This window comes from Numenius arquata, chromosome 18 (genome assembly GCF_964106895.1).
Source record: "Numenius arquata chromosome 18, bNumArq3.hap1.1, whole genome shotgun sequence".
NCBI lineage: Eukaryota > Metazoa > Chordata > Aves > Charadriiformes > Scolopacidae > Numenius > Numenius arquata.
In genome coordinates this window covers 401,783-416,296 of record NC_133593.1, presented here as the reverse complement: position 1 = coordinate 416,296, position 14,514 = coordinate 401,783, and the positions used below count along the sequence as shown (strand labels likewise).

General features: G+C 42.8%; 1 protein-coding gene across 1 annotated transcript in view; it reads right to left on the bottom strand.

The window, feature by feature from the left end:
• Positions 1-14,514, bottom strand: part of BAZ1B (bromodomain adjacent to zinc finger domain 1B) — a 50,209-nt gene that overhangs the window by 34,561 nt on the left and 1,134 nt on the right. The window contains exons 2-6 of the mRNA XM_074160802.1: positions 8,875-8,991; positions 6,706-6,850; positions 5,596-5,794; positions 1,895-2,016; positions 828-1,025 (exon numbers count right to left, since the gene is read on the bottom strand). Of these exons, the coding sequence (XP_074016903.1) occupies positions 828-1,025; positions 1,895-2,016; positions 5,596-5,794; positions 6,706-6,850; positions 8,875-8,991 (781 nt within the window). The remainder of the gene's footprint in view (positions 1-827; positions 1,026-1,894; positions 2,017-5,595; positions 5,795-6,705; positions 6,851-8,874; positions 8,992-14,514) is intronic.

Below are 14,514 nucleotides of genomic sequence, written 5' to 3'. Positions count from 1 at the left end.
GTGTAAGAGGCTTCTGCAATAGCTTTCAATATTTTGCATTGCAGACACTACGTTGGTACTGAGGTCATTGGCCCATTCAAGAAAGTTCCCGTTTAACTTTATAAAATGAAACACTACAAAGAATTTTAAATATTTCCTACTGTATTACATAAAACCACTTTGTTGTTACTTAAAAGGTTGTGTTAAATGCTTGACAAAGACCGAGCCCATGAAAAAGTCATTTTACTAAATGAACAGAATAGTGTGTTTTACAGCCAAAGACTGATTTTAAAACAGCAGATTTCATGATTTGGCATTTACTCAGTTAACAGTATATTTGGCTGGTCATTACAAAGGGCTGGGAAAAAAAAAACCCCATCCCTGCTACTTAGAGCATTCAGTGCAAAGTTTGTGGTATCTGCCGTCACTCAATCCAGCACCACAAAAGAACCATCATGAAGTCAAACACATCCAGCTCTTGCACTGCACCCATGCAAAGGGCCCAGGAACTGGCATGACCAGGCAAGGACTACAGCTCTTCTATTTGTCTTACATCAGGAAACGGTATCTTTACTTGTAGACAAGTAATGTAAACTATTGGAAAAAAATCAAGAAAAGGCAGTTACACCTCAAATTTTCAAAGCAGACCACTGTTTCAAACATTCAAGCTGTGCCGCCTCACAAAGGATCAGTCTTCAGAGGAGTGGGCCTTCCTGCTCTGCATCCCTCTAAGTTGATGTAAGCTTGGGACCACCAAAACCCAACCGGCACACTGAAGTCTCTGCCAAGACTGCTTAAGGCTGGGGAACGGGTGAGAAAGCAAAGGAGAAACTTTTAGGAATTCTTACCTTATGTGGATCAAGCAAGAAGTCACTAAATTTACTGGGGAGAGAGTATTTCTTCACTAACTCATCCTCCACCACCCACGGGGCATTCTCACATGTACCGGCCCGCAGTGCGTTATGACGGATGAAGTACCTCAGGATCTCCTTGTTCGGAGGGCGCTCTGTACGGACTAAGCTGTCTGCTGGTACATTGCTGATGATCTTGGAGATAACACACAGACAGACTGTTAACATTTAACTTCTAACCACATTACAAATACCCATCATATGGCTAAAAGGAGCAAGCACCATTGTACTGCTTCATGTCCACAAATTCTTTGCTCTTTCAAAGCTCTCTTGCAAAGACTCAAACCAAACCAAACGACTTGCGGAGTTGAGATGCATAACAGAGACTGGGAGGAGATTCAATTAGCCAAAAGAGTAAAAAGCGTTAGTTCACGTTGCAGATTTCTTGCCAGAGCCCACTGCTTTATCTCTGACCTTCCTCCTGTGTGTGCTTGCTACTAACTTAAAAGCTTTTACATATTAATGTTTATTTTGTTTTGTTTTTTCTCCCTGAGACCAGAGGAGTAACTCTGCAAGTGGTACTCATTAAATTGAGGTCAGCACTGCCTCTCTTGTCAAACTAGCAAACAGATGACAAACGGCACGCAGCAGTGCTGCAGCTACACAGAGCTTCCGAAGTGCAGCTACCTCCGACTCTCAGCAAAGCTCAGTGAGAACAAGAGCAGCAACTGCCGCTCATGATTTAACTAGTCCTCCTCTGACCAAGTTTCATTAACTGCCTGACCAGAGATTAGCCAATTAACAGCCACAACTCTAAAGCTACTGTAGCACCGTGACTCAGTGTGTGGTCTCAGGAATTATCAGTTGTCTCCATGCGCAAAACCCTATTACATATAGGAACAGCCAGGCTAGTCAGCCTCACAGCCAACCACAGCCATCCACTTCCAACATCACCACTCCAGCAGGAAGTACTACATTGTGCTGTACAGACACACTGACAGTGATTATTTAATTAAACTTGCATGTTCACGTTATAATAGAAAGGATTCAAGCGAACAACTCACCTTATCTTCATTTTTCAGCTTGACATCATATTTGTGTGGCAGGAATTTAGGTGGAACCCACTTCCTTTCTTCCTTCTTCAGAGAAGTGGGAAGCTTCCGAGGAGACCTACGTGCTCGATCATCTGATAAAAGCAAGAGAAGACATTAAGTATCTCAGTATTAGAGTCCAAAAAACATTAAAGAATCCAGACCATCACTGGAGTGGGCACCCCACAGTGCTTGGTTAAACTAGAACATCAGGAAAAAGTCCCAAATCGGGTTTTAGAAATATCCTGAAGATGCAGGCTGGGAACGCAGTCCCTAAACAGCCCTGAAGTAGGAGGCACCACCTATCTTCAAACAGCATCAAGGACCACTTGTAATACTTAAACCCATCTCTCTGCAGATGGTAGCTGCAACTACCCATGCAAAGGGAGAAAATGTCTATAAAATTCATGAAGGGGAGACAGGTTTCATAACCAGTAACCTGCTCAGGGAACGCCTGCCAAGAGCCCTAGCTGTCTCTGCCAGGCCATATTTGAAATAGTTCTACTGCAGAAATTACAGACTCTAAGTTAAAGTAACTTTAAAAATTCATTTTACTTTGGTGGCCATTAAGCGTTTTACAGTTACAAGCACTATGTGTACGGGCTAGTTTAGCTGGAGATCTTAAGCATGCTTATACAAACAGCCTTTTTATTCTCAAGACAGATGGAACTGAAAGAGCCCAAAGGTACCACATCTTCTTGCCAGCTGGTGTTGAGTTTATTATTTCTATATTCAGGTTGCAAACGTTAATGATCACAGGTGCTTTGGGTTCACTGCACCGAGCACACAAACGTGCAGCTGCTTCCCACATTACTGCTACATTTTAGATAATGCAACGTAGAATCCTCCGCTCCAAACATCACTCATTATAGAGGTTTTACTTTAACAAAAACCAAATAACAACTGAATTTCCTAATAGTGATGGTATGTGTAAAAGGAGACTAATCCTCTCATCACAAGTCAGGTTGAGACCAAACTTTTGCCTTCTCTGGTTCCACACTCATATTAAAAATATCTCAGTAAGTTCACAAACACCAAACTATGTTTTTCTGCTCAACAGCACAATGGCAGTCGCATACAAGACACTTCAAGCTCTGTAAAAGATCTGCTTTCAGTGTCTTTGCTGGATGCACGTACCACGCAGAGCAAGTTTATGTGTAAGAAATGTGTTGCTTAGTCCTGGCTCTGACTTTGAAGGACTCCATTACACTGCTGTCTCTCCAACAGGCCTGTAAGCGACCTCTCCTTTTGTGATTTACCTTCTAGATTCTAGAAATAGGGATGACTACACTGAATTCCATCAAACAGCACCTGGATGCTCAGGGGTGGGGAAGAAGAAATCACTGTACATTCCCTCCTGAAGTTATTTTACAAAAAGCATACTTCATTTGTTGTGCATTGTACTGTAATAAACTTACATTCACTACACTACTGGAACCTCATAAACCATCCATATGCTGTTGTCTCCTCCTATTCACCACTTATTTTGGATCTTCCAAAGCAGTATTAGTTCCAAGTACAGCTCCAGCTGCAGAACCTGCCTCCAGTAGTTCACCATCCATTTTCAGGAAAAACTAGCCTTTCCTCTCACTTCTGCAGATTTTTCCAGAGCTCACTCCCTAAGTAACTAGAAATACAAAGCCACTTCAGACTGCAGATATGATGCAATAAAGCTGATATAAAGCCTTATTTTTAGCTTCTGAAGCACAGTAGACTCCTATCCAGAAAGACTGAAGCTCTTTCTCTGCCCCTTTTTTCCTCCAACAAAATCACCAAGTTTGACTTAAGTATCAGTAAAAATGCTGTGGTTAACTCTGCCCCCTCGTGTGCGCACAGAAAGCTACAGCTTGTCCATCACACACTGTTATGCAGAGCCTGTTACGGCTTCTAAATGCTCACTCTTGCACAGTGACCTTGACACCCATTACCAGTGGTCAAGTACGTAAATTATTAGACAGAAGAAGTGGAAGGAGGTGTGGTCCAGGCACCTCCACAAGGCACCCAGCCTCGGGCAGGCACAGGGCAGGGCGCAATGAAAACGAGTCTTCACTACTTCTGTAACACCCTGTATAAATTTAACAAATGCTACAGAGTTATTTTAATGGACTCTGGAATATTGATTCAGGAATAAGTTTACTATGAACCTAAAAGCATTATCAATAAAACATCCTTTTAATAAATGCGTATGTACAAGGAGAGAGTTAAAAGAACGAGCACTTACTGCTTTTATTGATTACGTTATGACTCTGACAGCACCTTTGATTTGAAAATGCTGAGGGCAGCGCCAGTGAGAGCAGAGCTGAACACAGCTGGTTAAATGCTGCATACCAACCAAGAAAATATTATGGTAGACTTGACTAAAGTAGTAAAGTCTATGGTAGACTTTACTAAACACACAAGCCCAAAAATGCTGCTGTAATTTTTGGTTACACATGAGCATTTTTAAAGTAAAAGGTACTTCCCATGACTTCTATGAGGTAGTTTGAGAGAACTACCACTCAAAAACAACCAAAAAAAAAAAATGCATGCATTAGCCCCTCTTCAAACTACTGTTTCAAAGGATGAGTATAAGGCCAGATTTTTTCCGCAACACCTTTTTTTTTTTCCTTCCCAGTTATAGAGAGCACTGCAATGAAATCAAAACAGCTCATAACTTTTTCCAATCAGAAACAGTTGACAATTACTAAGCTTAGTAGAACTTATTTTCCAGCCCAGTTGCTATTAGCTTGCTGGGATGTTTTCTGAGTTTCCTCTTCTCCATACTAGAGGAGGCTGGAGACCTTCCCCAGATGCTGGAGTGGCTATTTACAAATGTAAACAGTTTATTGCATTTCTGTGCCTCTAAAATTAAGCTATCAAGATTGGAGCTATGCTGTGGGGTTGTTTTGTTTTGGGCTTTTTTATTTTAAAGTACTTTTTGAAATCTCTTTTAACGAATTTTATAATTCCATTTTTAAGAAGTTACACAGGGCATAAAACCAGTAATTTATTTTTTTTCCTCTTTCAACAGTACCTTCTAAGAATCACGAAAAGCCTTGGACATCCACTGATTAGTTCTGCAGCACGGAGGAACAGATATGAAAGAGGGGAACAGTGTTTCCAGGCATGTTTTATTTTGAACCGTTGGAAAAAAATTAGCATGCGTTTTTCTGCATTAATTTTGTCTCAAGCATTTGAAAACTGAAAAGGGGATAAACCAAAATTAAAAAAAAAAAAACACCCTTATTTTTTATGTCAACTGGCAACATGAAAGAGAATTAGAGCTTGTTTCTGGCTGCAGAACAACAGGCTTTAGAACTAGAGATGTTTGCTCTGATGCTGTTCATCACAGCAGAACATTACGAATGCATGAACCTTTGCTGTTTACCCCCCGCCCCTTTTTTAAAAAAAATATATTTGTTATACTTTCAAAGCTTATCCTTTTCATGCATAGCTTTTGGTATTACACCTTAGAACAATAGCGCATTTTCTGCTTTAAAACAGGCAAGAAGAGTTGAAAGCCAACAGCGCTGATGCCACCAAAGCTGCACCACTAACAATGACAATCCAGGATTCCCATCCCATAGCACTGTTTAAACATCACATACAACACTCGCAGCCCAGGCCCAAGAGGTACATAAATTCAAATACTCACTTCCAGGAGCTACCTACAGGTATGCTGTCTCACTACTTACTCATACTTTCCCTCCTGTTGTCCTCCTCCTTCAGGATGGCTTCCTTCTGGTTGTCCTGGGCTGCCTGGCTGGAATTCTCCTTGTCACTGGATGGGGAATCACAGGCTCCATCAGATTTCTTTTCTGAGGCCTCTTCATCCACTTTCTCCAGGGGATGGATTTTCACAACTTTCACAGGCAACATTTTCTGCTTACCAACCTGCACAGAAATATTGATGAAAACCAAACCCGAGCAAGACACATGAACTAGTCAGCTTTAGCGCCACGAGGAAGGAAAAAAAAAAAGCAGCTATGACCTACAAACCCTAATTTGGCAAAACACTTAACTGACATCCTCCTTGAGAAAAGCTCATATTCCTTCTCATGAAACAACTACAGGATTACTATCTACTACTCCTACCTGGAAGTTCTGTTCAATTTGCTAAGAAAGAGCGAGCTGTCAACCCAAAAGTTTTTCCAGTGTCTATTAATGCTGCTGTCTCAGCCTAAGGAGAGTGTGTACAAGGTGCAAGTGCACTCTCTCAGCAGCCCCATTGAGAGAATATGTCCTGAACAGATTGTGAACAGGAACAGAGAACATTTTAGAACTTTCCCTTATTTTTAACAATTTTGAGTTCTCCCCATCATTCCCAGTTTTGGAGGGAATTTTCTAATCATTAGAGCATCATTAGAGATTTGAAAGCAGTGAACTTCAAGCTACATTAATTTAAGATTACTGTTCCTTCTGGGAACATGTTGGGTGAAAAGATTACGGCAGATTATATTTTAATTAAAAGCAGTTAAAAATTATGTGGGTTTATATATATTTAAATATATACACAGACCATCCCATATTTAAGCAGTATAACAAGTGTATCTCCATTTCCCTTCGCACACACACAGACCAGTCACTTTTCTCTTGCCATCAGTATGGGTCATCCACAGGCTTCTGCTTATGGAACCATTTTGCATTCAAAAGCAGGTGCTATCCCTGGGATTCTGTGGAAAAGAAGTTCTCACCATCTTTCTGATAACGTAAGTGGCCAATATATTCTTCCCATCTCCTGCCTTTAGATATCCAAAATTAGCTCTGTGCAAAAGCATGAGTTAAAATGGAAAACAGAACCTCACCTCAAAGTCACACTCTTCTCCCACTGCAAATTTGGTCATGATCTCCAGCCAAGCTGCATCCACCAACTTTTCCAAAGATACAGTGTTGTGGTGGACTATTTCCAGTACCAGTTTCTCATACCAGATGGGGAACTCCTCCTTCAAGCTGAGCAAGCACATAAGAAGTTTTCATTATTCATGGAATAAAAGCCAAAATGCAAAGTAGCCTCCCATTTCGCAATTCCGGGAACATGAAGGCCAGGACAATGTTTGAGGCAGATGCCACATTAGCATGCAAACATTCCTGCCCTCCCCCCAGCACCCCCCAAAGTGTTAATTGGCATGACAATACAAATTGTACTTGTCCTTCCCAGAAGGAACACCATAAAGCCTTCTGGAAGAGCAGCACTGACAGTGAACCCTTTCTTGCCGGTTATTGCCGCCTCTCTACTAGATGTTAAATATATACCCAGACCATGTCATCATTCTGGGGCTTGTTTCTTTCACATTCTTGTCTCCAACAATAACACCATGCTTCTTCCCAAACAGACTGCTAGCACAGTAAAGAAGATAGAGATAGGCTTACACAAATTATGTTTCCAGAGAAAAATATTTTGTGTGTTTCAGCATGTCACGGTCTTCAAACTTTTTCATCCAAAGAAGCAAAATGATTGTTACAAATTTACTTGACTGATTTCCTTTCTAAAGGATCAGGTCAGTTAGCAAATAGGGGTACTAAGAAATATATTGCATAAAGCTTTCTGGCTAAAAAGTAAAGTTCCATTTCAAGTTACTGTAAAGAGGAACAAAATAACTCCATTTTTCCAAAACCCTTTTAGCTTGCCAGACTCGGGAATCCATTGCCGACAATCCTCAGCTATATTTGCTGTTCTACAACTGCCATGAACAAATTTATCACTTTAGCAAACTTTTTTTATTCAGGCTAGTGTCAAGTATTAAAGCAGCCAGCAAACTGCCTGGGAAGCTTTTAATTCTGCTTCAAAGAAACAAGACCAAGATCTCATTTCACAGAGTCTTTTTTCCCCACATGTAGAAGGACTATAGTTAAATTTGTTATTGAGAAATCTTCCATTTATATTTCATTTCCATTTCTGAATGTTTTCAGTAGTGGCCAAGCAGTCCAACCAAAAGTAAGCGACACTAGACCAGTGGTTTTTGACTCAGGATTCTAAGCTTATGGGGCTGGCTCTGCACCCTCCTCTCACAGAAGAGCACCAGGGAGGAAAGAGTCAAGGCAGCAGTACCTCAACCCTCATAGACATTAGGACTATTAGAAAATAGGTTTCTTATTTGTTGCCTTTACAGATGTGTTTAACCTCAAATGATGGGGCATTTCTCCTTAGGCTATTAACTCTTTTGCCAATGAATCAGAATCGTGGATTCTTCATGAAAGAGGTAGCACTCAGGTAGTGCTGCTGACAAAGCTCCCCAGTTTAAACCCAGGGAAAAAAAGTCACAGAAGTCCCAGGCATCAGTTCACAGAACCGCGAAACATGCCATTTGTTTTGCATAATTCCTACAATTTGGTAATCACAAAGTGAGTTATAGATGTTGGTAGAGCCACGGACTTGCACCTCTACAGAAAATTCACTTCTACAGCAAAGGTCACGTTGGTCAGCCCAGAGGAACAGGGGTGCTCTGAGCAGAGTAATGACTGCTGCTGGCTTCCCTTTGTTCCTCATTGTTTCAAGTAGAGCAGATCCCCAAAATCTCACTCCAAAGTAATTTTATTTAGTTCAACAACTTATTTCAATGCAGATCTGAAAAAAAATAATTATAGCTGTGAACCTAGCCGATGTGAAACACTTCAACGGCCTCTTTTTACTGTATTTTTACTTTAGCTCCTTGAAGATTTATTTTTTTTTCCCTCTGAAAGATTCCCATTACTCAAGCGGCTTTAAAATATGCCAAGTACCATATGCTGAACTATTTTGGTTCAAGTAATACCAAGATACAGCACTAAATAAGTACATTACTCAAGTGCATTAGTGATGGCATCAAATTTGGACTTCATTTGCTTTCAGCTCGGGAATTCCCACATTTCCTTACAGCCTGTAAAAAGCTCCTTATCTCCCCTCATAAACTAGCAATCCCGTAGCATTCCCAAGTCCACTCTTCTGCCCCAATGCCTAGAGACAGACACACACCAATTTCTTCACTGGTACTTACAGCTCAGCAACTTCCTGCTCCTCCTCCCAAGCCTCCTTGTGCGTCAGTTGGCTGCTTCCCGTGCTCTTGCACGTCCAGATTCGCTCGCTGTATCTCTCCAAACGTGCTTCGTACTCTCTGGAGAAGCGGCAACTCAGGAAAACAGGATTTACACAGTGGAGAGCATAATCACAGGAGCATAAGACAATCAAATTCAACTAAACCCTTACTTCTGGAATGCATAAAGGCTGAGGGTCGCTACGGTACAGTTGGACCCTGTGCCTACCATGGAGATGCTGCATTAAATCAGAGAGGTTTTCAGAGCAGGGTGCACTGGAGCTTCCTGCAGCTGAAATGCCAGTCCTGCTCGGCACCGGCTTACAGAAGGTGCCACACTACTGTCACTTCAGCTGAACGCTTCGTGGCACAGCTAAGTTACTCTTCAGCTTTTCTAGTCTGATTCACTGGATAACAGCACAAACAACATCACAGGCACGTGCAGGAGACGCGGAATGGTCTACTGCTAAATAACTGCTGGGGAACTACTACTACTAGTGCTCTAGGGTAGTGTTGCAAACTCTAAATGCAAATTACCAGTTTACTCAGTACCCCCAATCTTTTGAGAAAAAAATTCCAAAAGCTTTGAAACTGGAATGACTAGAAAGGCCACCTTTCATTTGGTTTCCAACAAGAGCAGCCTCCTGCGTTAGCACAACTTTAGGACCTTTCTCACCAAGTATGTCACCTGCTTCCCACACCACAACCAGCCTCAAGGTTACTCCGGCTGTTGGGATGAACGGGTGCACAGATGAGGCATCCCGGTGCAGGGTTATGAATTACAGCATTAGCTACTCTGCTGTAAGCATCTGTGTCTATGCTCTATCCATTCCACCTAAGCAGTAATTAACTGTCAGGGCAAACAGATATAAGCTACTTCATACTTTCTATGGCTACAACATGTACAGGCACAATGATCAGCCAAGCCAGCACAGTGTAAATCCACACCAGTTTACCCCATGGCAGCCTGCTTAAGTTGCCATATGCTTACCAATGGTAATTTAAGTGCAGAAATTATAACAGAGAGGCAGGAAAAGCATCTTTCCCTTCTCCATCAGCATGCTCTCCAGCAGAAAAGCAGGCAGAGAGTACAAAGCATGCTTGTAACAACTACAGCGGCTCAGCCCGCTGCAGCACAAGTGCTAATTATGAGAGTCTCTGTGGGAAACAAACAGATTGCTCCACGCTCCTGCAAAGGCAGAGTCACCAGCCACAGCAAATCGCTCATCATATCCTGCATATGCTTTGCTTTCAAGAAAACTTTAGTGCAAGTAACATATTTTTATTATTATTATGTTGGCTTTTTGGTTTTTTGTTTTGGTTTGGTTTTTTTTTTTTTTTTTTTAAGATTCCTGTTAGGAAGCCAAATTACAACTCCAACAAAGCCAATTCTCTTGGACATTTCTTCACAGCCCCGAGGTAAAGCACAAGGTACAGAAGCCACACTGTGGATGCTGATACACGGGTATCTCACAGCCACAGCAACTGGTGCTACAGAAGAATAGAAGCCAGGAACAGAACTGCCCCCAGAGGAGCTGCCACTGCTGACAGTGTTCCCTCTGTCTGGAGCAGGTCTCAAAAACAAGGAGAAATCCCGCAGCTCCCCAGCTTGCCCTCCTTGTGCAGTCTCCTGCTCTTCGGCAGATCAACAGCGATCTGACAAGTCATCCCCCAAGTTTTGAGCCCTCTGGCCAGTTCTTACCCCTCCCTGAGGTTTCAAAGTTGCTTCAGTTTGCAGAGGAATGAGAGATGCTACAGGGCAGGCGCAGGAAGCGCCATCACTGTGGTGGGGCAGTGGCAAGGAGTAACCACAGCTTACAGAGGAACTTATCTGCACAGCGCTGCGACCCGACCACAAGTGTGATTTTAACGTATTTCATAGTGATACTAAGCTGGGGGGGGGTGGGGGGGGGTGGGAAGAGGGAAATCAGACAGGAAACGAGGAGTTCTCCTTGTATTTACAGCACTTAACCACTTTAACAACGACTACACTGCAACAACAATAATTCCTCCCTCTGCCATTCCCACAGACAGAAGCGTTAAAAGCAAACCCAACCCTTGCAGTAGGTACAATCAAGAGCCATCTTCAGCTTCCTTCACTTCACCTTCACTCTCCCCCAGCCTTTCCTTCTCATGCATCCATGGACACCACCTAGATAGGAAGGACTTGCAGCTGCCATAACACCAGTGCTAAAAGAAAGACACACTTCTTAAGGGCTCAGCACATTGTCTTAATAAACCTTCAGTAGTCTAAATAAATCCTTGAGATATGGCTGGGAAGTAAAATTATGCTCTACTTCCCTCCTACATTTATCAACTTCCCTTCAGCCCTGTGAGGAGATTCCTTTCCTTCCAGCAAGGAGAGCAAATAAACGCTGATGTCCAGTTGAAAAATAATCAAAAGATGTGATTTCCTAACGCTATTTCCCATATCGAAAGGAAGATCCACAAGAAATTTCCCTATGAGTTTTCCCCTCCTTCTACATACCTATGAGTGCAAACTTAAGCCCACCATATTGGGATCCATATTTTTCAGATCAACACTGAATTTAAAAGGGGCAGGTGTAGCATTTTCTCTGTCCAGCTCAGCTCTGCCTCTCAAATGCAATTTAATTCCACCTGCAGCTGGCCAGCTCATCTGACACTGACCCCTGGCCACGTTCCTTAATCAGCGCTCAAGACTCATGCCCACCCTGCCTTTGTGCTCCCAAGCCAGGTCCTGTTTTGAAACCTTGGAGCCAGCACAAAGCCAAAACACAGAATGTTTTTGCAAAGTTTACTATAGCTCAAACTTTCCAACACACATAAGCTATTTGTCCTTTCCACGCAGACTGGAAACAAACCCAACAAATTGCAGGCTGTTCAGCAGGTCTGATTGAGGACCGTAAGTGAGGGCTTACTGGTATGCCATAACCAACCCATCTCTCTGCATAGCTGGAGCTGCCATTGCCACAAATTCCCAATACAATAATAAAAAACCCTGGTCACCAGCTACTTGTGAACATTCCCAAAAGCCACGAAGAACACACATGTGAAATTAAACAGATGACTACCCACTGTGTAACAGTTAATACATCACATGTTTGCATCACACTGAAGAACACAATGTTGAAAGGCAGAAAACAGTTACATTGAAAACATTTTTTTAAAGAAAAACGTTTCAAAGTAACCAAGCTAACCACTGCACAAGAGGGCTATTAAGTGGGTAGAGTTTGTTTCTTCCTGGGTTATTGATGCTCTCACAGAAACGAGCATCAACTCCAAAATAGCTTTAGAGCATCTTAATTGTTCCCACTTGTATTAGCTAAGGTGGCAAACTTACCAGGAAGGCCGGTACATTTGTAAGATGTTACTCCCTGTTTGGGTGGTAAAGTTTTCCTAGAACTGTGGAGTGTGATATGACTGTGCTTTGGCGCTGCAATCTTTCAGCCAAAATTTAACTGGCTGATATCACACGTGAAGATGTGAACGACTGCCTTTAACCTGCAAGCCACACACGGCCTGATTCCTCGTGTTCTCTGTGCTACTTACCGTACAACAGCACTAACCAAGGACAGAGAGCAAGCTTTTATCTGGGGAGGAAAGAAACATAGCTTCCGAAAACCATACACTGATGGCAGAAAGAAAGTTTTGGCTGGACTACTCCCTTATCCCCAGCCCAGGCTGCTCAGCTCTCTGAACAGAGCACCTCTCTTGAGCTGGCAACACAGCTTCCCAAACCGCAGCCGCTAGAGTGGAACACAAACTGCGGTGATCCTACGCCCTAACGGAAGAGATGACCTGCTCACCAGGGAACAAATTCAGCATTTGGTAGATTCCAAATGCTCAATACGCACGCCACAGACCAGGGGTACAGCTGACATAAACCCGAGAAGAGCGTACCACACGTGAAGCATTCAGCTGACGCTTCACACCTCTCAGAGCAGATCCTACAGTGCTCCTGCAAGGACAGGTCCATCTCAGACTGCCCAGCCATCCACCATCCCCACACAATTGGCAAGGCTCACCGAGTCTGAACCAGAAGCCCAAGGCTTCGCCAGGACACAACAGGCTCTACACAGCATGGTTTCTCTTAGAAGGCTTTAGGGGGATTTGGCATTCAAAAAAAATAGAAAGCTACAAAGCTACACATAAAGCCACAAAGAAATATCAGACCTGCGCTCTGATGACCAGCCTATCCATCTGTCCACTGCTATTCACACACCCATGGGGCAGATGTCTCTCCTCATATACAATACCCCAATCTCCATTTTTTGTTCAACCTAATCTCCAAATCCTAGCCAAAAATATCCAAAACAAACAAATAAAAAGAGTCTTAAGAACTTTGCACATCTTTCAAATACCTCATTCGTTGCTGTGCAGAATAAGAACCTGTACACCCTTTAGGAGAAGAGCTAAACAACAGTTTTTCAAGGTGGAAAAAGAAAAGTTCAGGAGACCATATTCTGGCAGGCCTCAGCATAAATGACACCAAGCACTGCTCTGTGCAAGAACTTGGACACCTCTTGACACACCCCCTCTGCTGCCATTGCCATCCACAAAAGCCATTCCTCTGCACTATTGAGGATAAACAGAAGACACCAAAAAAAACCCCTCCAAACCTTCCTTAGGTAACATCTCCCTTCAACTTACCGACTCATTTGCAATTTTCTGTTCCACTTTTTGCCTAGCTTGTATTATACACAGTCAACAAAACAAGACAGAAACCAAACATTAGTTTCTCTTTTTAGCTTCACGATGTCTATCTGCCAAGATGAACTTTCTAGAACATGCTAGGCTGTCTGCCTCCCACAGCACCCCATGCTGTACTTTCTCCAAGAGAAGAGCACCTCTCTTGAGCCTCAGTGGTTTCCTCTTTCCTTCTGACCCTGCAGCTATCGCCATCCCCTCTGAAGGTGAGAAACCACCACTTTTCTTCCTTAATGTTAATACCATCCAAGTGTCCACAGAAACACGGCCTGCATCTACTCACAGACTCACAACAGCCATACCAACAGACTGGTGCTCTCAGAAGGTGCTCCATAACTCTGCTGTGCTGTTCCTACAAGGTAGATGAACCTTAAGGTTCAAAGCCGCATCTTCTTTTACAAAGCTAGTAACTAGGCTTAAACTCTGTCTTTTAGATCACTGATTGTTTCTCATAGGGAAAGAGAGAGAACAGGTCTTTGCCAGGTCAGATGGATGACTGAGCTACTTTCAGTTTGCACACACCGCAATAGCAGGTTTTTGAGTCACAGGTGCAATGCTTTAAATTAAAATAGTGTTAAAAAGCAAGTACCTAACACTCTACCCAACCTCATTTCAAAGGGCTGAATGCATTAGTAATGCCTATCTGCACTTAGATACACAATTCCTCTTCAAAAGCTACCTAATCCTTCCTAGGGGCTTTCACCAGCTGCTCTGCACACTGAAGTAACAAGACACTCTCCAATACAGAGGTCTGTATAAGTTCTGGAGTTCCTTTGTCTTCCACGTCGCCAAGATTGCCGAGGTATGTTCCTATATTCACGCATTTCCGCCTCCCTTCCAGTCCTTCCTTTGGTCCTCAGTTCCTGAGATTTTGATCCTTGTAACACAAACAACAACCAGCCGCAGTAAGTAGCA